Source organism: Callithrix jacchus, chromosome 2 (genome assembly GCF_049354715.1).
Source record: "Callithrix jacchus isolate 240 chromosome 2, calJac240_pri, whole genome shotgun sequence".
Taxonomy (NCBI): Eukaryota; Metazoa; Chordata; class Mammalia; order Primates; family Cebidae; genus Callithrix; species Callithrix jacchus.
Genome location: NC_133503.1, coordinates 77,197,171 through 77,223,356, shown reverse-complemented (window position 1 = coordinate 77,223,356; position 26,186 = coordinate 77,197,171). Strand labels below are relative to the sequence as shown.

Below are 26,186 nucleotides of genomic sequence, written 5' to 3'. Positions count from 1 at the left end.
AGTGTGGTGGTGCATGCTTGTAGTACCAGCTACCTGGAAGGTGGAAGTAGGAGAATCACTTGAGCCTGGGAGGGTGAAGATGCAGTGAGCTGAGATCATGCCACTGTACTCCACTCTTGGGCAACAGAGTAAGACTTCATCTCAAAAAAAAAATAATAATTAGGGAATATGTATTACTTTGACTTTTTGTATGTGTGTGGACTGCAGGGAGAGCAGGTTGGGAGATCTGGGGGGCTCAAATAATTATATGCTGTTTGTCCAGCATCACCTACTTAGCATTATGTACACTGTTAACCTTTAGAGGAGAAAAAACCCAAATTACAAATTCATCTCAGTATGTCCCGAGGTATAATCTCTGATACAGAAGGGAAAAATGGAGCAGATACAGATATGGCAGGAAATATTTTCATAGAATAAATTTCGTGGCCCTCTTGAGACTGAGGATTAAAAAAAAAAAAGACTTGCTCTGAGGACTCAAAGATTCAACTGAATATACAAGAATATCATTCCAGGGAGAAGGAGTCTAAGACAACATATGTTGAATGTTCTGGGTCCTATCAAGTTGAAAGTAGAATACTTCAACTACTCAGGCTCCTTCTGTAAGAAGGATACATCAAACTCTCTCCTTAATGTATTAAATCTGAGTCATCAAATACATCTTGTTCAGATTTCACTCTGATAAGTCAATCCTTAGTGGGCTGCTGACATCATCAGGTTTTTAAACCTATGAGGTTTAAGGTCAGACTGTTTTAGGATCCACCAAAATCAGAGATACTTCTTGAAATAGTTTGGCTGTGTCCCCAGCTAAATATCCTCTTGTACTGTAACTCCCACGATTCCCACATGTCATGGGAGGGACCCAGTGGGAGGTAACCGAGTCACGGGAGATTAGTCTTTCTCATGCTATTCTCACAATAGTGAATAAGTCTCACAAGATCTGATGGTTTTAAAAAGAGGAGATCCCCTGCACAAACTCTTTCTTTGCCTGCCACCATCCACGTAAGATGTGACTTGCTCCTCCCTTGCTTTCTGCCATGATTGTGAGGCTTCCCCAGCGACGTGCAACTGCGAGTTCTCCATTAAACCTTTTTCCTTTGTAAGTTGCCCAGTCTTGGGTATGTCTTTATCAGTAGCATAAAAACAGACTAATATACTTCTCCACCCTGTGTTAGAAGATTATTGTGAGCAAATCAAAATTTCAATTTGCCAAGAGAAAGATACTGAACAAATGGGTTTCATTATCTTTTTAAGTCCATAAAAAAGGATCAAACAATATACTGTTATTATCTTTACTGTAGCTACCCTCTTCATAAAAGCAGGTCTCAGCTGTTCTGGGCTCCAGAATTGAATCAGTTTATTAGATCTTTGGGGGTTGAGCCTTAGCCAGTGATACTGACTGACCTTGAGGGAATGGGGAGATGTTCTGACACCTTTAATTACTTTCTTCAGAGAAACATATTCACAAAGACAGGGTGGGAATTTGTACACATTTCATGTTCTCTTCCTTTGCTGTCAATATACTATAACATCTTCTGGGAGGAAGCACACAATTGTGTATCTTGCTGCATAGTGTTAAAAAGTCATACTTTGTTAAAGTGATTTGTCCATGTGAAGGACAAATTGTTATGTGGTCACATAAGAATGATTCAGGTATCCCAAATGGGTGCCTTTAGAACAGATCCATAAATAGAATTATCTAAAGGGTACCCCTTAATCCTAACTTTGATGAATCTGCCAAGGTAACAAATGTCAACTTCAAAAACTCATGGAAAGACATCAGAGGAAAAAAATTCTCTGCATTGACTTTAATGACAGTGTAAACCTCTTTTTCTATTTTAGAATTGTTACATATATATTACATAATATTCTTTACAAACATGTTTCTTGTTAGTAGGAAAACAATATACATGCCAAATACAATATCTGGCATGCAGCAGACACTCAAATGTTAATCGATTAGAAGAATGGTCAATATGTTTGAATAAAGTTGAATCAAAATGGAAAAGTGATCCAATCATTTCAAATTTTAGGCACAAAGCTAAAAAGCACACAAAAATACAGTACAATTTTAAAGGCAAAACAGACATTTAAAAAGAATCTTGGAAGCCAGGAGTGGTGGTTCATACCTATAATCCTAGCACTCCAAGCACTTTAGGAGGCTGAGGTGGGCAGACTGCTTGTGCCCAGGAGAACAAGACCCGCCTGAGGAACATGGAGAAGTTCTGCCTCCACAAAAATTGCAAACATTAGCTGGGCATGGTGGTGTGGGCCTATAGGCCCAGCTACTCTGGAGTTTGAGGTGGGAGGATCACTGAGCTGAGGAGGTAAGGGCTGCAGTGAGCCGAGATCACACCACTGCAGTCCAGCCTGGGTGACAGAGCAAGACTGTCCAAAAAAAAAAAAAAAAATTGGAGGATCAAGGTTCATATTTCATTTCTTAGAAATTGTACCTAGTAGGTAAACAAATTAATAGAAACCTCAGATATCTAGACTTTCAACCAGAGAAGAAATTTCTAGAGAGCTAACTTATAAATCTTATAGGAGTAAAATTAAAAAATAAATACTTGCAGGATGTATGTACTGACCCTGAAATTACACTAAAAATGGGAGAACTTTTAGGTATTTAAGATGATCTTTAAAAAAAAATGACTACCTTTTCATTCTGCTTTAAATTGTTAATTGCTGAATAAATATTTATGAAGTGCCTGTTATGTGTCAACAGTGTTCCAGGTGATGAAGATACAGTGATAAGTGAGATAGATAAAGCCTCTATTTTAGGGAATTTACTTACATTCAAGTGGGTAAACGACAACTCAAGGAAAGACAGACAGACATCCAGCAAGAAAGACAATTCATATGGTGAAAAGCATCACAAAATAAACAAAGGGTAGTGGTATATTAAAGACTGAAAAAATTGTTCTGTAAAGAGCCAGATAGTAAATTTTTTTTTTTCTGAGACGGAGTTTCGCTCTTGTTACCCAGGCTGGAGTGCAACGGTGCGATCTCAGCTCACCGCAACCTCCGCCTCCTGGGTTCAGGCAATTCTCCTGCCTCAGCCTCCCGAGTAAATATTTTAAGTTTTGCAGGCCAAGTGGCAAAACACATGATATTTTTTGGGCACTTATATAACAAGAAAACAAATTCCCACAAAATACTTTGACAAAATTCAAAATATAATAATGCATACATAAAACACAAAAAGATATGTGAACACAAAGATTAGGTAATACTGTAAGTGTTTACTAATAGGGGACTGGTTAAAAAAATTCTCTATTAGCTGTTTAAAAATTGTTGCTAGAACACTGTGAAACAGAAAAGTATTCAAAGGTATATTGCTAAAGTGAAACAGTTAAGTAAAAGAAAAGTAAAACATCTCATTTGGAATGCAAGGAATGGCACACACATTTTACGTGCAATAAAATTTCTGGAAGGATATACAAGTAAATTAATAACTAAATACTGGGGAGTGGAGACTTTTATATTCATTTTCTGGCAGTTTAAATATTTTTAAAGCTGTGATTGTGTTCCTTTATAATTAAAAACTAGTCAAAACAAGAACTTTTCAATGAAGAAAAAATTAAGTTTACTATAGGAGATAAATCAAATAAAGGTTTGTGCTATTAAGTGAAAAGAAGTAAGCTGTAAGTTCTTTATGCAGACCTAGAAAAAAAATCCTTTTTGAATTCCTTTTGGACACACTCCTAGACTTTCAACCAGAGATGAAATTTCTAGAGAGCTAACTTATAAATTTACAGGAGTAAAATTTAAAAATTCTAATTATTTTGGGTCTCATTTTGTATTGAGTCAGAAGTCCCAAAGAACATATCAGAAGTTACAGAAAAGCATGTATACTCTGATTTTCTCCAACATAAAAACATCCATATATTTTTTAAAAACGACTAAAAAGACATATGCTAGTTAATACTGGCTACCTTCTAAGTGGAAGGAAAAGTTCTGCTTACTACTTCATTCGATTCTGTATCACTGAATTTTTTAAAAATAACAAAATACACACAAACAATGGCAATAGAATACCACATCTTCAAGATACTTACAATAAAAACCAACAGCTGTATGCAGCAAAAATAAAGCAAAATCATAAAGTAAGCAATCAAAAACAAACTATTAAACAGTTCTGTAGCTTTGCCCCCACTTTCATCTTGATCTAGTAATAACTTCGAAAATGCAGCATAAACATAGGAAAGCTCAACACCGATAAACATTAATCAAACTTGGCTGTTATACATGTCCTATAATAAACATATGTGATGTATAAAGCTCATTTAAATTTTTGTGCTATTGTATAAATTACATAAGAAGCTGAACTTGGAATCAACTGGGAATTGCATTTTTCCAATCCAAATATAAATGTGCATATTTTCAATCCAAATAATAAATAATATCCATCACTAGATAAAAAGCCTGAGACATATTGGTCTTTCTCTGAACAGATTTTTAAAAAGCATCTTTATCTTTAGTCCTTTTAACATGTTCTCAAAGCAAGAATTAATGTAATCAACCTGAAATCAAGTTGAGTAGCACATCTTCTCTGCAGAGGTCTGAATTACAGCTCTATGGGACTTAGTTTCTAAAATTCAATAATTTCAACCTCTTCTCTTTGTTCCCCCAGCTAAATATCCAACTTACTTCTCCACGTCTTTCTACAACTCTATCCCTTATTCCCTCAGCCCCATGTCCTACATGTACCTATGGCAAAAACACAGCCATATAAATTATTAAAACTACAAATCATAAGGTCCCTAATACTTGTCTTATGAAAATACTATATTTAATTTGTGCTTTGGTGGTATGAAAACACTTTATTTTTGAATGTTCTATTAGTGTATAAAGTACTGCTGTAGAACACACACACAGAGACACAGAAATAAATTCTTATCCTGCCACACAGCAAACAACAGGAGAGGCTGACTCTGTGGCAGATGGAGGTGGGTTTCCCAGATGAAGTAACATTTAAGTTCAGCACTGACAAAATAAAGTTCACAGGACACGCAAGGAGAGGGCCATGGTGGCAAACGTGGGAAAAAAAGAGTGTTCTGAAAGTTTTTTCCATACTCAGGCAGGATGGATGAAGTAATGGTGGGGAGAGAATGACAGAACAGAGGCGGCTAGAAAGGCGGTTCAGGTCAGCAACACTTCTTCACGCTGGTAGTGACATTTCTTTCATGTACCAAAAACTGAATCCAGTTTGCAGTTTTCTTACCTCTGTGATATCTTAATGCTTACTTTACCTTTTCAGGAAAATAGTTTAATTAACCTTATACCTTGGTAACAATCTTCACATTAACTTTGGATCAAATAAATGAAGTGTTGTCTCATCAATGACACCTCACTAATATAAAAATCACTACAAATGTCTTAGGAATATAATAACCCATTAAATTTCTGTTTTGAAAAGCACACTGGTAGCCATGTAGAGAGTGTGATATGTCAGAACAGATTACTGGGTTTAATAATCTCTCTAGTGGTTAAGTGGCAACTGAAATATAAAGGAAGAAACCATGTGCAGAATGACCTTCACTAAATTGTTATTAGGTTATGTCTTGAGGTTTTTATTTAAAATGCTATAATAAAACATGAACTTTACTTCTTTCACTTGTATTTCCTTCTTTCCAATAAATACCAAGATGGAATTGAGTTTCCTCCCTTTTATACTAGCTGCTAGGAACTTTAGAGTCAAACTGAAGCTGAATCAGAACTATGCTTATGTTTATAGAAACATATTTTTCTCCTACCTTTCCTTAGATCCCATTACATGTTTCATTTTTTAATTGTTTATGTTTTTTTTTGAAAACCATCTCAAATCATTTAAGTAATGGATATATAATTATTCAAAGCCAAAGTTTTCCTACGTGGTAACAAAATTTTAGATTATGTAATTGTGACAATTTTTGCCTCTAGACATGAATAGATCCAAAAAAATTAACTTGACATCCCACATTGAAAGTCCAAACAATAATGAAAAATATGCTATAATGCTCTGATAACAATATATGACAAATACAACTTTAGCTTAAGGTGTTTGAGGAAAAATCTGCTTTTAGAAAATTATGAACACTTTTCTGTACATCACAGAAAAAAGTAAGTGAAGCCACTTAGATGAAAACAATCTGCCTTATTCTTTTCCACACTGTGGGTAAGCTGTATCTTGGCTGAGAAGTGACTCTGTTCTCATTCTGCTGCTTAGATTAGGATTACCAAAAGATACCTAATTCTGCGGTTAGAGGTAGTCTCTTTTTTATGTACTTCTGTTTCATTTTAGAGGAAGTACTAAACAAATTAACCGAACAAGACAATCTCCCTTTAGCCTTTTGCATCAAGTCTAGAGTTAAGAGAAGAGGGTTCCAAGTAAATTTGGTATTTGCTGCATAAGGCTTAACCATCTATTTATTCATCTGGTACCAATATGGCAATATAAAATCACATATGAAAATTACCTGAAGGATTGGAAAAATCCAACATACTGGTGGTAGGCTGCAGGAGATCAGGGCTGCTGGATGAAAGTGTTCCAGGAATGGGCATTATAGCCAGACTATGCCTACAGTGCCTTGTTCCCACAATGCTGTCATCTTGTGATTGGCTTAGGCCTCCATCACTTCAAAAGAATGTCATATATCACTTCAAAGTATTTGAAAGTATTTAAGTAGTAAACATTTCTGTTCCCTGTACACTAAGGCATAACAGAACCAATTCAAAGAGGTGATTTAAACAACTGAAATACTACAGCAATTTTTAAAAGACAATTGTAATGATGAAAATGGGATTAAAATATTTTTAAACAATTACATTAAAATAAAATTTAACTTATACATCTAAATAATTCTACTGTATCCTAAATTAAACTGTCTTATTTAGTATCTACTGGTTTGGGTGAAGAAACTGAATCTGAGTATTTAGGGAACACTTGAAATTTGCCAGTTTTAGTGGACACTAATATATGTATCCAAAAATGCACAGCCACACCATAGCAAGATGTTCTCTTTCTCTTTCCCTTTCTCACCAGAAAATCCTGGTGATCATCTAGGAAACAGATGGAGTCTACATTCAAACCAAAAAATACGGCAGGTTGTAGATAATAATGGGGCCAAGTTCAAGTAACAAAGTAAGAGTAGTCTTTAAACAATGACCCAGAAAAAAAATTGAATTACGAAAATTACAGTCTCTAAAGTTCATTCTAAGAGTACATTATTTCTTATTTAATCTCTCAAGCCTAATTATTTAAGCAAACAAAATACTCTTCCTTTAAAATATTTTAGAAGTGTGACATAGGCAACTCTAAATCCACCTAAGAGAAAAAATAAAAACAAAGAAACAAACACCATCACTTAGGTTTTCAAAATCCAAAAATATTAGCTTATTTTAAAGCAAAAGAGTCAACAAAAACGTAAGATATCAGTGAAAAAGAAGTCCATTAACATCAATAACCAAAACCTACTTCTAAGGGTTGTACTTACGTTAAAACCAATGCTTTCAGTTACTATTAATTCTTGTCTATATTTTATCCAATGCAACATTCTGCTTAGTACTTACTGTGCATACAAACAGAAGTACCACAGAGTACTTACCTACTATCATGAAAAAAATTAAGGTACAGTATTATAAATAATATGGAATACGTTTAAATTATGCTAGATGTAAAACATAGGATTTTAGGTAGATTAGAAAACTATGCAAGATGAAGGGTTAGACTGTTGAATAAACTGCAAAAGGACTGTTAATAGACAAGGAAGAGAAGGCCAGGATCTGAGAGAGCTGAAGAGCCAGAGAAAAGCAGAAAGACATGGAAGAAAGCAAAGATTAGTGTTTCAAGAGCAAGCTTTGATGTCAGGCAGACCTGAGCTATTAGCTGCTTGACTTCAGACAAATTTTGTTCTCTTTCTAAACCTTGTTTTTCTCATCTGTAAATGTGAATAATACTATCTCTCCCAGGAATACTAAAAAATTAGGTAATAAAGGCAAATGTTTTGGTGCAAAGGAACACAGGACTTACTTATTTACTTATTTATGAGACGGAGTCTCCCTCTGTCACCAGGCTGGAGTGCACTGCAACCTCTGCCTCCCAGGTTCAAGCGATTCTCCTGCCTCAGCCTCCCGAGTAGCTGGGACTATGGGTGTGCGCCACCACACACAGCTAATTTTTGTGTATTTTTAGTGGGGGGGGCGGTTTCACCATGTTGACCAGGATGGTCTTGATCTCTTGACCTTGTGATCTACATGCCTCGGCCTCTCAAAGTGCTGGGACTACAGGCATGAGCCACCACGATTGGCCACACAGGACTTTTAAGAAGAGATTTTTACAAAAGTTAAAATTAGAATACGGCTGGGTGGGAGTGGCTCACACCGTAATCCCAGCACTTTGGGAGGCTGAGGTGGATGGATCATTGAAGGTCAGGAGTTTAGGACCAGCCTGGCCAACATGGTGAAACTCCGACTCTACTAAAAATACTAAAATTAGCCAGGCATGGTGGCGGGAGTCTAATCCCAGTTATCGAAAGTAGGAGAATCCCTTGAGTCTGGGAGGTGGAGGCTGCAGTGAGCTGAGATCGTGACACTCCAGTCCAGCCTGGGCAACAGAGCAAGACTCCATCTCAAACATAAATAAATAAATAAGAACAGTATAAACCAAGAAGGGAGAAATACTTATTTTAGTCAATTTATATTGAAAAGTAAAGGAGGACAAGGTAGGTCTAAGTAAAGGCACTATAGAAATAGGAAGTACTTTCCTGGGGAGAAAAGGCAATCGAATTTGACAGATAAAGTAAAGGAAATACCTCATTTGATAAATAATTTGCATTTACCCTAAATTGGCTTCTTATAATTAGGTTAGTATTCCTAAATATCAGAGTTAAATGTTCTAAGCTTAGATAAAAGGGCCTTCAAAGGTATTTAAATTATATAGAAAATAAAGATGTTTTAAAAAAACAGTCTTTCTTTAGTTGATCTTTTAAAACAAACAGATCAATTTTTGGACACAGAGGGTGTGATAACAATCCAAGGAAGCAAACTATTAAAGAGGTTACCAAGTCCTACTAATAAAGTAGAATCCACTTTAATAATGTTAAAAAGTTACAATTTTCTATTAAAGGTAGTTAACTGCATCAGTTGCAGCAAGCTGGAATCACTATAGAGGTGGAGAAGTACAGGCAGAGGCAGGTGGATCACCTGGGGTCAGGAGTTCTAGACCAGCCTGGCCAACATGGTGAAACCCCATCTCTACTAAAAAATACAAAATTAGCTGGGCAGGGTGGCACACTCCTGTAATCCCAGCTACTTGGGAGGCTGAGGCAGGAGAATTGCTTGAATCCTGGAGGCAGAGGTTGCAATGAACCGAGATCGTGCCACTGCACTCCAGCCTGGGCGACAAGAACGAGACTCTGTCTCAAAAAAAAAAAAAAGTACAGGAAATACTAAAAGTTCTGATATCTCTTACTCATGCTATTTACATCACTTCTGCTTTTGAATACTCAATAGAGACAACACTGTACAGCTATAAATATGTAAAGCTGGTTACAAATTCATAGTAATTAAGGCGTGAGGTGCATAAATGAAAACTATACTGTCATGTACAATCCATGCTATGCCATGAATGAAACAGTATTTAGTTGGCAAAATAACCATGCTTATTTGAAAGCTGAATTGATAAAGCCCATTTGGCAAGTAATCGTATCATTCTTACCAAAACAGTCTCCTGAGAAGGTGATGCAGTTAACAGAAACAAAATTGTTTAAAAAGATTCCTCAATACTTGCCCAATACTAAACTTACTTAGGATAAAAGTACTTAGTTTCATCTGATTAAACTAAAAAGGCCACATACGTATGTATCATCAATATGCAAATTCAAAAGAATACCAATATTTAAAAAGCAAACAAAAGTAAGTATTTTGACAAGAAATGGGGAGGAAAAAATACTAACCCTCGTTCAACAAGCAGGGCAGTTTATTTCTGGGATTGTTACAACGAATAATACAAAGATGTTACTTAGGCAACTGTGATTTTAAAAACAAAATAAAAGCTGCGTGATTTTTAAAAAAGAAAATCAAATTTCCTGAAATGTGAAGTATTCTTAGGTCAATAAAAACCATACCTCTGTCTTAATTTACAGATGTAATTAAAATCAGTAACATTTTTCACTTTAATTTTTGGAAACATTCTTTTAAAATTATATCATGATTTGTTTGGGATTTTGGAATTACCTATTCTTATCTCAAGTATTTGTTCTTTCCTTACAATATTCTTTCTCTGCTCCTCTCACAGATGCAGGCATTTGTTTCTTTTCTATGACAACTCATACCCTACTCTTACAGAAGTGAGTGCTAAAGGCAGAAAACTAGTTTCTGTTCTTGGTGCCTCTTCCAAAGAGGTCTGGCACACAGGAGATGCTCAGAAATCGTGAAACTGAACTAATTAAACATTTCTTTTTTAATTAAAAAATAACAAATGTTCAAGAAGAAAATTTTCAAAATACAGAAAGAAAGCATGGAAGAAAGAGAAAAATTACCTATGAAACCATGCCTTCCAAAAACCACAATCAACATTTTGATATTTTTCCTTCTAGTCATTTTTCTGATGTATAGCACAATTTATTTAACCAATCCTTGTAGTTGGACGTTTAGGGTGTTCCCAATTTTGTTTTAGTATAGATAAAACAACTGAAAGCATCTATATATACATCTTCATCGAATTACTATTAGAAACAGAATTACTGAATCAAAAAATTTTGCCATTTAAAAATATTTATTGGCCAGACACGGTGGCTCAAACTTGTAATCCCAGCACTCTGAGAGGCTGAGGCAGGTGGATCACCTGAGATCAGGAGTTACAGACCAGCCTGGCCAACATGGTGAAACCCTGCCTCTACTAAAAATTTAAAAATTTTATTTTTATTTTTTTTGAGACCGAGTTTCACTCTGTCACCCAGCCTGCAGTGCAGTGGCAAGATCTTGGCTTGCCACAACCTCCATCTCCTGGGTTTAAGTGATTCTCCTGCCTCAGCCTCTCCAGTAGCTGGGATTATAGGTGTGATTCTCCTGCCTCAGCCTCTCCAGTAGCTGGGATTATAGGTGTGCATCACCACACCTGGCTAATTTTTGTAGTTCTCTTGCCTCAGCCTCCTGAGTGGCTGGGATTACAGGTGTACATCACCATGTCCAGCTAGCTTTTTGTATTTTTAGTAGAGATGGGCTTTTACGATGTTGGCCAGGCTGGTCCTGACCTCTTGGCCTCAAGTGATCCATGCACCTCGGTCTCCCAAAGTGCTGGGATTACAGGCATTAAGACACCGCATCCAGCAAGAATTTTGCGACTTTTAAAGCTTTTAATGGAAAAGTTGCATTACTTTATACTACTACACCAGTCTGAACTTTTATAAACTTACTGCATTATCAATTCTGTCCCTGACCATTCTTTTTGTCAATCTCTGATGAAAAAATGGTATCCAGTATTAAACTGTATATACGGTATCAGTATCAATATGGAACATCTGTGTCACGTTTTTCTGCCTATTTTTCCACTGAAGTTTTAGTGATTTTTTTTTCTATCTGATTTCTGAGAACTCTTTATATACAAAGGATCATATACTTTCATGTAGCAGAAGGAATTGTCTGAATTCTCTTCTAATGACTGTCAAGAAATAGAAGATACATTCTCAAAAATGCAAAGTGGCCAGTCTGATAGGTAACATCAGCTCTCCCAACAAAACAGGCTCCAGAAACCTGTGACTTCTAAGATAACCTCTGTTTTCTGTATTTATCTGAAATGATTAGCATTTTACTTTAATGAAACATGTTTAGAAGGGACCGGTTAACATAAACTTCTGAAGTGCATAATTTCATTCATATTTATATTTATAACCAAGTGTTTTCATGTTGCCACAAAGCAAGAGATCCAACAACCCCTTCTGAGTTTAAGTAAAACTATTTTTACCAGATGGTCCTCTTTTATTGGGTACCAATATAAAGTTATAATACTTTAAATAGTCAACTGATTGTTCCTGGCGACCTCAGTTCTATGCCTCTTGCAGCAACCAAAGATAGAATTCAAGTACAGTAACTAATTCCCACCCACTTCACCAAAGGATGTGGAGATGAGATACTGATTTAGCCGCCTGAAACTTAACTACAGCTAGTTTGAATGTGATACTAACAAGCTGAAGAGTTATAATTACAGTGTTGTCTGGCTTTAGATGACACACGTCACAACTGTGTCACTGGTCAAAATGAGACGCAGTTAATGGGAAACAGATGTATTCCAGACGAAACTCATCAAGGTTTCTGGAATTGGAACTCAGGGCCTTCAGGCCCTGAGGAATTCTCCTTGTGCATTCTCTTCTGCCTTCTGGATCCTCAGTTTTGTCCCTTTTCCACAGTGATTTCTGATCATCCCCAACTGTCCCCTATCTCTTCAGTGTGAGCTGGCCCCTCTAACATTCTCCTTACTCAATACAAATTTGTGAGACCAAATCTTTTCTTACAGTGTTTGCTACAGTACACTCGACATTCAAAACTTTTGGCATTTTAAAGTAATGATTTTTAAAAGCCACTCACCTCAAGGATCAAATGAGTAATGAACTTTTAGAAATCAGTGAGATTAAGAACAAAGCTCAGGGTATTTCATTTCTCTGAGTTCAAAATTAAATGAGGAGTAAATGTGTTTCCCTGACTAGAAATAAGAATTCAGGAAGACAAGCATTTCTGATTGAAAAATCTTTGAGATTTTTAATTATTGAAAAAAATTTTTTAAATAGCTGTCATTAAGATGAGAGCCGACACAATTCCTAGTTGCCGCCCAATTGTTCTCCCTGCTATCACTGCTATATTGTGCTGTATCCACAATCCCAAATCACTAACATAGCCATCAAGGAAGTCTTTCTAAAAGAACAAATCTTATCAAATCACATGTCTTCTTATGGCTCCCTGTCATGACATGATGAAGTCTGTTATCTTTAGCATAATATTCAAGGTCTCTCATAACCTACTTCTCTTGCTCCGGCTCTAGTTGTATACACAGAAACATAGTCTATTCAAACCTAACAGTTTGTTCCTGCCTCCACTTATCACCCTGCAATGTGAGAACTTTGCAATTTGCTTAGATTATCAACTCTTAGAGGATAAGAACCTTGATATATTAATCTTCCCATCTCTGGCTTAGTATATAATAAATGTTTAGAGAATAAGGGTTCCTGATGTGAATTCCTCAGAGGTAAGGACTATCTCTTTATTTCTGTAACTATCACCTAGCACAACTACCAGGAACTTTCAAGAGGCAAATATTTTCTTTTAATATATTTTTTGAACATGCTTTATTTCATTCACTGATTATTTACTGTCTTAACTTATTCAATAAATACTAACTGAGGGCCTACTATGTGCTAAGTATTGTACTGCTCTTGATTAGAACTTTTGTAACTGCTTCGGGAAGCTGCTAATGTACTATAGACTAGAGTCACCCACAATCATGACACTTTAGTGGACTGATTTCATCATTATTTTACAGACCTAATTAACATTTAAAATCTTCAAGTATTAGTATGTTTTGGTGATAACCCATTTGGAAACAGAAATAGGTCTGATTAAAAAGTTCAAATTTACAGTTCAAGAAGGAATAAATGGTGCTACAAGGAAAAAATGATTAAAACAACAACAACAACAACAAACTGGTGAATGGGTCCCAAGATTTAAGGTGTACAATTTGTAAATCAGGAGACTAAAATTTCCAAAATTCAAAATAATGCTATTGTATAATCTGAAAGTGGTAACTTCATGAAAGTGACAGGGAGATGTTCAAATGTATTCTTATATAAGTACTGTTTGAAGACTTTATGATACATTAGTTATATATTAAGCAAAACTTACCCAAGCCTCTCTCAACCCCAAATAAAAACTTTACAGTGAATATGAAAATTTCTGCATGGCTAAGATTGGCCTTACTTACCTAAATAGTTTTGGAGGCAAGATACTAAATCGTGTTTTATCCAATATCTTCCTGATTTTGTTTCTTCCACCTGAAACAGTATTTGCTTTAACTTTCTTACTTCCTTTCTCTTGTGATGCCTGTTCAATATCTCCTGGAAGATGCTGGATAGAATGGCGATTACTTTTTTTTTCAGCAATTTTTGGAATATGAGGCACACCAGATTTCTCTTGTTCAGTCCTACAAAGTAACTCTTTGAACACTGTGGAAATGAAACACACTTGTCATTTCTTTAGAATATTTTTATACCAAAAACAAATTTTAAGAATAGACACAGTCACTTTCCATTATCTGAACTTTCGCAGTCTCAACTAAACATTATCAAGTATTTACTCACCCTTTAGCAGCTATATCTACTTCTTTCTTTAGTTTTCATACCTCACTATACTTCTGATGTTGCCTAACACTAATAAAAGGAAAGTCAGTTGAGGGGAAAGAGAAAGGAAGTGGGCAGGCTGCAGGCATGTTTGAAAAAACAAAGGTTCCTATTTAGGGTAGTAACTAATATAACTGCTAATCAACTAATTTTATAAAAACAGATATTCAGGTTCTATCGTATGTTATTCCTTATAATACAGCTGACCCTTGAACAACATGTGTTTGAACTACGTGGGTCCATTTATACTTGGATTTTTTTCAACCAAACGTGGACTGAAAATACAGTATTTTTGAGATGCAAAAACCTGTGTTATGGCTCTGAAGGACCAACTGTGGGTCTTGAATATGCATGAATTTTGGTGTACATGGGATGGAGGTCCTGTAACCAACACTATGCATATACCAGGGGATAACTACATATGTCACTTGAGATGAGACCTGAATGTCATTTGAGATGAGACCTGACTACTAGAGTCAGGGCCAGATAGTAAAACTTAGATGAAAAAAGCTTTGTTGGGCTTTATTTTTACTTTTACCAAAAAAACAGTAATTTTGGTTATTTATTTACTGATTGACTGATTTTAAGATGGAGTCTTGCTCTGTCGCCCAGGCTGGAGTACATACAGTGGCACGCTCCCAGCTCACTGCAACCTCTGCCTCCCAGGTTCAAGGGATTGTCCTGCCTTGGCTTCTCAAGTAGCTGGGATTACAGGCATGCGCCACCACACCTGGCTAATTTTTGTATTTTTGGTAGAGACAGAGTTTCCCTATGTTGGCCAGGCTTGTCTTGAAATCCTGATCTCATGTGACTCACCCACCTCGGCCTCCCAAAGTGCTAGGATTATAGGCGTGAGCCACGATGCCTGGCCTAATTTTGGTAATTTAAATTTGGTAATATATAATGATTTCCCAAGGTCACATTCATGAGGCTGTCATTTAGTAAAGCTGCTAAAAAAAAATCCATTTCAGTGGTCTGAAGTAAACAACCAATCATATCTTAAATACCTGCTTTTTTTTTTTTTTTTTTCTGAGAAAGGGTCTCACTGTTGCTCAGCCTAAGTGCAGTGACATGATCACAGCTTACTGCAGTCTTGACCTCCCTGGGGTCAGGAGATCCTCCCAAGGAGCTGGGATTACAGATGCATGCCACCATACCAGGTTTTTTGTAGTTTATTTGTAGAGATGGGGTTTTGACATGTTGCCCAGGATGGCCTCCAACTCCTAGGCTCTATAGATCTGCCCGTCTCAGCCTTACAAAGTGCTGGGATTACAGGCATGAGCCACCATGTCCAGACTCAAGTATCCTTCTATCAAGTCTAACTAAGTCTGGTGAATTTCATCCTTAATGAGGGTGCAGGTACATTTGGGAAATTCCCTGTCTATGTGCCTACACCAAATTTTCACCTTGTGAGAATGGCTGCATCTCCTTGGGATAAAGCAAAGATAAATCTGCATAAAGTTAAATATCTAGAAATGATTAGTCATGGTGTCCAAAGAGGACACTGAATTAGAGAAATAGTGCTTGCGTATTCTTAGAAGAGACTTAAAGGTCTTCAACTATATGAGCTGTGGAAGCAAACACTAAGCTTATCATTAGATACAGCTTTGAGTAGTTATGCTGCACGTTTTTTTTAAGCTGTAAATTGTGTGAACATGGCCACCGAAAATCCAATCACAGAGAATTGTTTTGGAAACCAACAGAAAAGAAAAACAGAAAAATCAAAGGACTCAGAAGTAAGACAGAAATTCTTAAAGCCTTAAGAATTGATTAAAACATTTACGACTTGGTATTCACTTGCAAAATCTGGACTGATTTCAGGGTTTCAACAGAAGGATGATACCACATTACTAAAGCACAGTGCAAGTTTATGAAAAGCATATAGTACTCCCACTGGGGTCTATTGGGGGGAATAGGGGAGGGACAGCGGGGGAGGGGGGAGCTGGGGGAGGGATAGCTTGGGGAGAAATGCCAAATGTGGGTGAAGGGGAGGAAGGCAGCAAAACACACTGCCATGTGTGTACCTATGCAACTATCTTGCATGTTCTGCACATGTACCCCAAAACCTAAAATGCAAGTAAAAAAAAAAAGAAATACAATGTGAGCTACATATGCAATTTTAAATTCCTACTAGGAATATTAAAGAAAAAGAAAGAAACACAAAAAAAAGAAAGAAAGAAAAGCATATATTTCTGCTTTCAAAATGATGGAGATTTTTTAGAGTTAACTTCCATAAAGTCTGCATTAGAATAAAATTTATATTTTAAAATTTTATTTTAAGCCATATGGTAATAATATATACATACATGTACGTATTTGTGTATACATATGTGTATCTGTGTATACGTATGTATGTGCTTTTTGGAAATAGGGTTGGCTCTCACTCTGTTGGCCAGGTTGGAGTGCAGTGGCATGAGCACAGCTCACTGCAGCCTTGACTTTAAAGGCTCATGTGATACTCCCACTTCCGCCTGCTGGGTAGTTGAGACTACAAACATGTACTACTGCACCCAGCACCCAGCTCATTTTTTCTATTTTTGTAGAGATGCGGTCTCACTATGTTTCCTAGACTAGTCTTGAACTCCTAGGCTCAAGCGATCCTTCTGCCTCAGCCTCTCAAAGTGATGGGATTACAGGCAGGAGCCACCACAGCCAGCCAATACTTTTTTAGCTTAAAATTCAGATATTCATTCATTCAAAAAATACTAACATATGAACACAGGTCAAGCACTTCACTAGATGTCTGTATATTACTCCTGTTGTGGAGCTTACAGACAGTCTAAGATGTATGAAATATAACCAGAGGAACTACTTTAGAGTAGAAAAGGGCAATCTTCCTTAAGCAAGTCATCTATTAAAAAGAGATCAGAAGGATGAGTAGATTTTAACTAGGCAAAGAGGGAAAAGGATGAGTAATCTTAGGTAGAGAAAAATCACAAGTTCAAAGTCCCTGTGGTAGAAGGAAAGTTCAAGAAAATGAAAATGACTACAGAACAAGGTAGAGATGAGGCCAGATAATGCCAAACTAAGGTATTCAAATTTTCTGTTAGAGCAACAGGGAAACTGTGAAGGGGCAGCAGATTTCCTTAGTAATGGGTATACAAAGTAACTGAATTATTTTGAAAAATCATCAACTTTGGCTGGGCATGGTGGCTTATGCCTGAAATCCCAGCACTCTGGGAGGTGGAGGTGGGTGGATCACCTGAGTTCAGAAGTTTGAGACCAGCCTGGCCAACATGGTGAAACTAAAAATATAAAAATTAGCTGGGCGTGGTGGTACACACCTGTAAACCTAGCTACTCCAAAGGATGAGACAGGAGAATTGCTTGAACCCAGGAGGCAGAGGTTGCAGTGAGCTGAGATTGAGCCACTCCATTCCAACCTGGGCAAAAGTGTGAGACTGTCTCAAAAAAAAAAAAGGTTAAATTTCCCCACTGGACTGGGGTATGCAATTATAAGTAAAAATTTGTGGAGCTTGTAGTATGTTGATAAGGAAGAGAAATGATTGTGTTAAAATGAAAGGATACTGAGTACACATAATTACAATGCTATTAAAGAGCAATATCAGGCATTGTATATGAATCAAAAGTAAAAGTGCCCAAGAATCTATAAAAGCTTAATAAATTTGACTATATAAAAATTTAAAATGTCTCTCTTTCTACATATGTGTGCATGCATTCACAAACACATGAAACAAAAGTCAAAACACAAACCACTGGGGAAAATACTTTCAACTTGTAAACTCTTTAAGAAGAGCTGAAAAATACTATTTTAATTTATAAAGTGCTCAAACAAGTCAATAAAAGATGAGTAAAAATATAAAAAGGGGCAGATGAAATTAAAAGACTTTATAGAAATGCCAAAACACATTAAAAAAAAAGGTGCTCAGCCTTACTCATTATTAAATAATGTATATAGTAATTTAAAAGGTTGATTAGATTCACTGCAGAGGTATTCTTATACACTGATGAATGAGGCACAGGTCGTGATATACTTCCAGAAAGTAAAACCTGTAGTGTCTGTCAAAAGTGATTCCACTTTGAGAAATTTATCACATAGCTGGATCTATATGAGCATAAAAGTACAAAGAGTTTTTATTATATCACTGTTAACAGCAAAAACCATAAACAATCTAAAATATCTATAGGACATTAACTCAAAAGATTATGGTAATAATAAAAATCATGTAACAAGTAAATCTGTATGAACTGATGTGAAAAGGTACAGAACATTGTACCAAGTACAGTCCCAATGTACACCTATCTTTAGTATTTTAATTTTCAAAATATATGCACGTATTACTTTTATTAAAACTTAAAATGACAAGTTATTTAAGAAGTGGGATTTTTGTTTTTTAGAGACAGGGTGTCACCCAGACTAGAGTGCAGGGACAGAATCACAGCTCATTACAGTCTTAAACTCCTGGGCTCAGGTGATCTTCCTGACTCAGCCTCTCAAGTAGCTGGGACTACAGGTGCATGCTACCATGTCCAGCTAAATTTTAATGTTTTTTTCAAGACAGGGGTTTCACTATGTGGCCCAGGCTGGACTTGGAACTCTGGCCTCACTTGATCCTCCCACCACAGCCTCCTAAAATGCTAGGATTACAGGCATGAGCCACCATGCTTGGCCAGAAGTTGGATTTTTAAAGATGTTAGAAAGCTGTGGAAGCCAAGAGGAATAGATGAATTAAAATTCCAGAACAGGAAGAGAGTAATCTGAGATTGTCAGCTGTTTTCTTCTCTGAGTGCATTTGCTAAATCTAAACATGAAGTGTGGATCAGGTAGAAGGACTCTTCTAGGCGAAAGAGAACCTTAGATGGCTGTGAGGGCTTGCATGAAAACTAGAACACAATGAAGCCTAAAAGCAGTGTCACTTTTCTCCACAGGACAACTGCTGTTAGTAGGAGTTCCCTTTTTTCACTTCTCAAGCCAGGCTTCTCCTGGATCTCTGTATGCACCACAGTACTCACATCCAGGTTTCAGGTGGCCTTGAGTCCAACCTAGGGCATACTAGAATTAAAATAATAGTAAATTCACTGCTGATGGTGGTACTCTGATTTCTGGTATTCTGTGAATTGCTATTGCTATTTGCTTTTCAGAGTTCTCAAATAGGTGGGTCAAGATTCGGCCCAGGTTTAGTATTAAGTTCAGTGGGAGATGAAGGGTGGTGTGTGTTTATTCTATCTGAAACTGAAACATTTGATTTTTATCTTCATGGACATAAGATAACAAACTTTCAATCTGTGTCTGATATTTTGGAGCACCTGTGCTTCTGTTTCTGTTGGTTCTGGCTCATATGGACTTTTAAGAGTGCCTCATAATCTTTGCTTGACTCTGCTTTTAAAACATTATTTTTAGAAATAACAAGTTGCTATTAGTATCCTCTAAAGAAGATACAGTATTTTCTTTTGTCAGGCACCTGTAATCTAAGACCAGGGCCAAAACTGTAAGTTTTCTAAGTCCTAGAGGGACAAGTAGGGTACAGCGCACATCTACTTCAGAGAGAGCATTTCAGTGTCTCAATCCTAATGAGGTTGTAACGCAACAGTTTTATCCTTTGGTGGGCACTAAACTACAAACCTGTAAGTTAATCAAGATGCTCTCTCAGTTATATTCTGTGGATGGGAAAATGGCCCTGGAAAAAAAGACATCACTTTGGGATATAGTCTCAGGAGTGGGAAAAGGTACATCCAGAGTTTTTCACTTTTTTTTTTTTTTTTTGGATTTTTATGTTTGTTTATAGCTTTTCATATTTAGTCTAGCTCTTTTAGGTTGTCTTCAGTCAATACTGGAAGTAGAAACTTGACACAAGATGTTCGTTGTTGTTGTTTAATCCATTTTCCTCAGCTCATAGTGAGGCCTTTGAATTTTAAGAGTCACATCCTTCTTTTACTCTGGGATACCCGCTGCTATTATTTCCTAAATATCTTCTTCCTCACATTTTCTTTGAGATTAACTGGAATAGAGCTTAATTTTATTTTGTCTTCTTGTTCCATAGTCTGGGAGATTTTTCTCAGCTTTATCATCTATACCTTCAAATGAATGCTTGTCGGTAAGAGTTATTTCTTTCTCAATGATTGTTGTTTATTCTTTCCTAATATCTTGTTCTTGTGTCAAGGGATAAAATTTTAAATTGCTCTGTGCAGTATTCTAGAAATGTTTTTCTTCTTTAAATACTCCAGAATCTGCAACATCACTCATTAGGTCTCTACCACACCCTCTTAGGGGTGTGGGTCTTGGTGACCCCTGACTGTCAGTTTTAAGTAATATCAATTAATATAAAAGGACCAAGAACGGTTTGCTCTGATATCACTAAACAAATGTCTTCTGGTCATGCTTTCCTTTTTATAGGTGTCCTGACTGTGAGTTTGATATAGGATGACCTAACTGCTCAACTCTATTTCATGGTAATGCCGGAGTTATTAGGGCTTTATTATGAGCATCATATCTAGAGTAAAATGCTCCATTTCTAAAAACATTTTACAAATGTTCCTTGGAGATGCCCCTTGGGTGTTTTGCTTGGTTTACTCCATTCCACCTAGGGTAAGGAAGAGCTGACTGCTATGTTCCCCCTTTGCATCACCATGTAACTTCACCCTCTGCCATATCCAATCTAGGGTTTTGTTGGGCAGCTGTTTTCTCACCACTCAAAGGGTTCTGAGGGTATGGCTTCTGTCCTTTACATCCTTCAGACCTACTTCTTCTGGGTCCCAGGGTTCCTGGGGGTTCACACTATCTCTGTATTTTTATTCAGAATATTGAATACCAGTTAGCAATCTTTATATGACTAGAACAAAAGGTTTAAAGGTCTAAAATACTTAGAGAAGAAATCTAGGAAATAGTGCTAGAAAAATTGAATCTTGGAAAGACTAAATAATTTGCTCAAAGTAAGAGAGCAAGTACTGCTTTCGTATTTTTCAAAACTGGATTTTCTTTCATATAAACTAAAAGTTGGCATTTCTAGATACTTGTCCAAACACCAGGAAATCAAAAAATTCTGAAGGCTTACTAACTTACTCTATGCTAACATAATATTAAGAAATTACCAATTGACAGTTATAATCCAGATTTAACATGATGTAATTCAGTCAAAGGTTCACAAAAAGAAAGAGGACAAACCCCAAATGTTTCATTTTGAATCATGACTAAACACAATATAAGAAGCCAAAGTGAAAAAAATAAAACTCACACTTCCTTTCCACAGGCCAACTCTTACTTCTCAAATTCTAACCTACAGAAATTGTTTTCTTCCCTACTTCATAAAGACACTTAAATTTTCTTTCATATTTCAATCGTGATACAACTTTTACTGTTGCTCTTCAGAATTTCAGCAAAAATCCTCAAGTGTCTAAGGAAACCAAATGACAGTAAATCTTTCCAAAAAGTTTAAAAAAGCAAACACTAGATTTGGTTAAAAGTATGAGCTTAGTCACTAGTTTTATTTAAATATAAACATGATAAAAACACAATACAGGTACTAGAATCATTTTTCCATACAAAGGTAGAGTATGCTGTTACTAGAAATCTGTAATTCACTGAATACTTAAAGTCAATGCTTTGCTCAGTTTATTTCCATAAAACAGCTAATCTGGCACTGGTATTACTTTAGAAAGTTAGCTTAAAGATTAGAAGCATACTGATTTGCACACTAGCTGGGGGAAAAATGCCTAATTATGACTTCTTTGTTTTACTCAGGTCATTCTACCTTTCATTCTGTATCCCTCCAGAGTACATAATACATGCTTAACAGACATTTCATAAATGACTGAATATAGCTCTCTATCTATTTTAAAACTTATTTTCTAACAAAATAATTAAAAGCATAATAAAAATTAACAATTCTAGAATACATGATGGTTCAACACTAAAGATTCTAACACTAAAGAGTTTAGACAAAAACATGTTTACATCTTACAATCTTCTCTTTCACTGTAATGACTTTCCTATTACCAAATTAAAAAGAAAAAGGTCAGGCAATTTTTATAACAAAACTCACCAAAAATGTTGGTCTTTACAGTAAGTGCAAGATGAGTATTATTCCTCAAAATTTCAAGGGCTTTCATAAATGTAATATTCTCAAAGTTTTGTCCATTCACTTCCATAATCTTAAGAGAAAAGTATTTTAAAAATACAAATTAAGACAGAAGAGTATTTGTTACTTCTACAACCTTAAAAGTTTAATAACGTTTAAACAATGAAAGTTGAATAAAATTGTACTCCTATGTGAACAGTTATCTCTGTGAGAACCATTTTTTTCCTCTATATTGTCATATTTTCCAAATTCTTTACTATAAACATTTTTTAAAAAAGTTAATGCCCTCTGGAATCATACTGAGGAAAATTTAAAAATACCCACACAGGATGGTTTATGAAGGAAACATTTTAATCATGTCAGCTCGGCTCATAAAAATTATTGCCTGCATATGTATATACAAATTTGTTAACTATTCTCAATGTAAATTAACTGCATTTCAAAGAGAGGTAATTCATTTAAAAGGAGTACTCTAAATATATTTAATATGATTATCTGCCACTGATTGAATCAGGCAGCAAAATAACAAGAGGCACAATTGAGATGGGTTCTCCCATGTAAACACTGCTGACCCTTCACCATAAGACTTCTCCAATTTGGCTCTAACTCAGATTCACAGAAGCTTATTTTAAGAAATACTGATTCTAAGGGGAAAGGATAAAAAGATAAATATAATGAGCAAAAACTAGTAAGAACAGAGGACAGATCTAGGGGATCAATATAAAAATTTCAAAAGGTTAAGAAAAAAGAATGAAAAAAATATTAGGAAAAGAAAAAAAAATCGATAGAAGTAAAATTCCCAGAGTTGGAAAACCACTTGCAACTACACACTAAAACATCTTATCTAGTACCATGCTAAAATAATACAAAGAGATCTATTTTAAAAAACATTGAAATTTCATATTCAATGAAATTTCTGTGTTCCAAGGAGAGAGTAAGGAATCTATAAACATCATTGTGGGAAGATAACCCAAAGGTACCTAGAAAAGAAAGCCCAAAGAGTTTGGACTTCTCTTGGGCAATGCTAAGTTGACGTGACAATATTCTGTGACTTTAGCCTTCTAAGGGAAAAGTCACTGTTAGAAAAAGATGTTACACTCCATCAAACAAAAGTATCTTCAGGTATGTAAGGACATACAATACTTTATCACCCATCTCTTCTTTAAAAAGAAAAATACTAAAAGAAGTACTAAAGTTAATTGTGAAATGAATAGAAATAATGAGGATATACAGTATAAATGAAATGAAGTGATCAATGAAATCAGTTAAGCAGGTGTAAATGTATAATGCTTGTTTAAAAGCTATGAAACTTAATGCAAATGTCAAAAGTATTCTTGAAACAGAAGATAATGTTAAAAAATAACAATTATAATGGAGACCTAAAATCTCAGATCATTTCAACAGTAGTTGAGGAGATTGAAGGAAGAAGTAAAAGCATGATAAATTTCATTCTCAGGAATGGATTTCACTAGTGTGTGTGTGTGTGTGTGTGTGTGTGTGTGTGTGTCTGCATGAAGAATTAGATTAAACGTGTTTCTGATAAAAATAACTGAACAATAAATATACTAACTCCAGGATCCTAGCTATTAAATATTCCTAATGAATAGTCTGGGGTAAGTCCCAGAAAACTCAATTGTGGAAGGTGTCCTGGGCACTGAAGGTTGTTTAGGAGCATCCTTGGCCTCTGTCTAGCAACATGCCAGTAGTAACCCCCAAGTCATAATAATAAAAAATATCTGCAGACAATGCCACTAGTTGAGAACCACTGTTCTAAAACACAGAACCTTTCATAATATGAACTCACAATTTTAAAAAATGGTAACATGGCTCAGTTAAAATAAAGCCACATTCTAAAACAAATGAACAAAATTTTAAATGGGGAAAAAGCAAGTTTCCTAAATGATTCTGATGATCAGACAGATTTGGGAAACCACCCTTTGGAGTACATGAGAATCATCTAGAGCAAGGGTCCGCAACTGCTGGGACACAGACCCATGGCCTGCTAGGAACTGGGCCACACAGCAGGAGGTGAGCAGTGGGCCAGTGAGCATTACTGCCTGAGCTCAGTCTCCTGTTAAATCAGCAGTGACCTGAGATTCTCATAGGAGTGTCAACCCTGTTGTGAACTGTAAATGCAAGGGATTGAGGGCACTCCTTATGAAAATTTAATGTCTGACTGCTGATGATCTGAGGTGGAATAGTTTCATCCAGAAACCATCTCCATCCCTCCAGTCCCCCTCCCCAGTCCATGGAAAAATTTGGTTCATAGTGCCAAAACGGTTAGGGACCACTGATCTAGAGAGCTTTTTTAAACATGCAGATGTCCACACATCATCTCTTAAGAATATGGTCAATATGATTAACAGGAATGAAAGAAGTCTGGGAATTGTTGCCAGCACATCACATTTTTAAATAGGCTGCTCTATACTTACCTAATGCCTACACCAAAAAACTAAATCATCATCAAATTCCCAGGAGTATCTTTTTTCCTTGTACCTCATTTGGCTCACTTTGCTTACAGATATAGTTATGTTACCATATAAACATAATTTAATGATTACATAACCTTCAGCAATCTGCAGCCACTTACATTTGAGTGTATGAGGCAGAAGTGCTATCTCCTTCAAAACTTGCAAGGGTGTTAATTCATATATTGATCTTTCTGGAGTATTCTCAAGTTGCCAGCTTATCCATGAAAGATAGGCAGGCCCATTCAAAGGAGGTCTTGCTGACAGAGCTCAGTAGACCATGTTATTTTTGGCCACACTACACCAAATTTTCCGTTAAAAGTAATAAATACATGACAAATACATTTTAAAAATAAACCATATGCAGATACTACCTCTAAAAAGAGACTCAGAAAAATATTTCCTTAAACTGATCTTGCTTTCTGGAAGATGAGAACAAAAGCAGCAGGTATAATACTTTTAAGAAGGCTTGAATTTAAGTGGTTGGTTATTTACTTACCTGATCACCACGTTTCAGTCCTGAATCAGCGGCTTTGCTCCCAGGTTCTACTCCTTCAATGAAAATACCAAATCCCTTCTCACTTCCTCCATTAAGGCTGAATTGTAGAGGGGACTCACGGGAAGCCTTTTGCAGCACAACCTGTCTCCACTTAGCCTTTGCAGCACAGGCAATATTCAATAACCGGAGATGACCATTCATCTTCTGTAAAGCAGGAAAGGGTATATGTATATAAATGTATCTATTGCTATAGGTTTTTAAAAAGTCACCAAAAATTATTAGAATTGGAGTTATAAATATAAGGACTACAGAACATGTATAAACTGAGGTAAACAAAACTGAAGAAGGGGGTGCTCCCACTCCAAAGCACTCTCAATAACAGGATTTCTTAATATGATTATAAGGCTTTTAGATTATTGTAGGTTAAAAAAGACTTCTAAGTGATGTCTAATTTACAAAGAGATGACACAAAATTACTTATCATTTCTTAAACTTTCCTAATATACACTCTACTCCCACCTTGCTTATCTCCTGGCTGTTATATAAAACCAGAATCTTTTAAAACCTTTATTCAAAACCTTGAATGATTTGACCCACCTTTTCAAATACTGTTCAACGTTCAAAGAAACATTCAAGTTTTCACCTCTTCCAGAAAAGACCTCCTTCTTGTATTATTTTAGTTCTTCCTTAAACTCAGTAATAGTCTGACTTCCAGTTTTAACTCCAGTTTCAATTAATCTCAAATGGCATTATTATGTGCAAATCTCATGTCCATAACAAAAAGCTAATGGTTTTTTCAAAACAACACCATGTCTTATATT

The 26,186-nt window shown here is 36.0% G+C and overlaps 1 protein-coding gene across 50 annotated transcripts in view; it reads right to left on the bottom strand.

The window, feature by feature from the left end:
- Positions 1-26,186, bottom strand: part of RAPGEF6 (Rap guanine nucleotide exchange factor 6) — a 240,722-nt gene that overhangs the window by 59,781 nt on the left and 154,755 nt on the right. For 31 of the 50 annotated variants that reach the window (XM_035290922.3, XM_078364894.1, XM_078364885.1 and 28 more), the window contains 4 exons: positions 25,366-25,569; positions 22,363-22,471; positions 13,949-14,189; positions 6,456-6,613 (listed from right to left, as the gene is read on the bottom strand). In XM_035290922.3, coding sequence (XP_035146813.1) covers positions 6,456-6,613; positions 13,949-14,189; positions 22,363-22,471; positions 25,366-25,569 — 712 coding nt within the window. Of the gene's footprint in view, positions 1-4,055; positions 4,071-6,455; positions 6,614-13,948; positions 14,190-22,362; positions 22,472-25,365; positions 25,570-26,186 lie in introns of all 50 variants that reach the window. The other 19 variants (XM_035290921.3, XM_035290932.3, XM_035290926.3 and 16 more) reach the window with 1 other exon arrangement.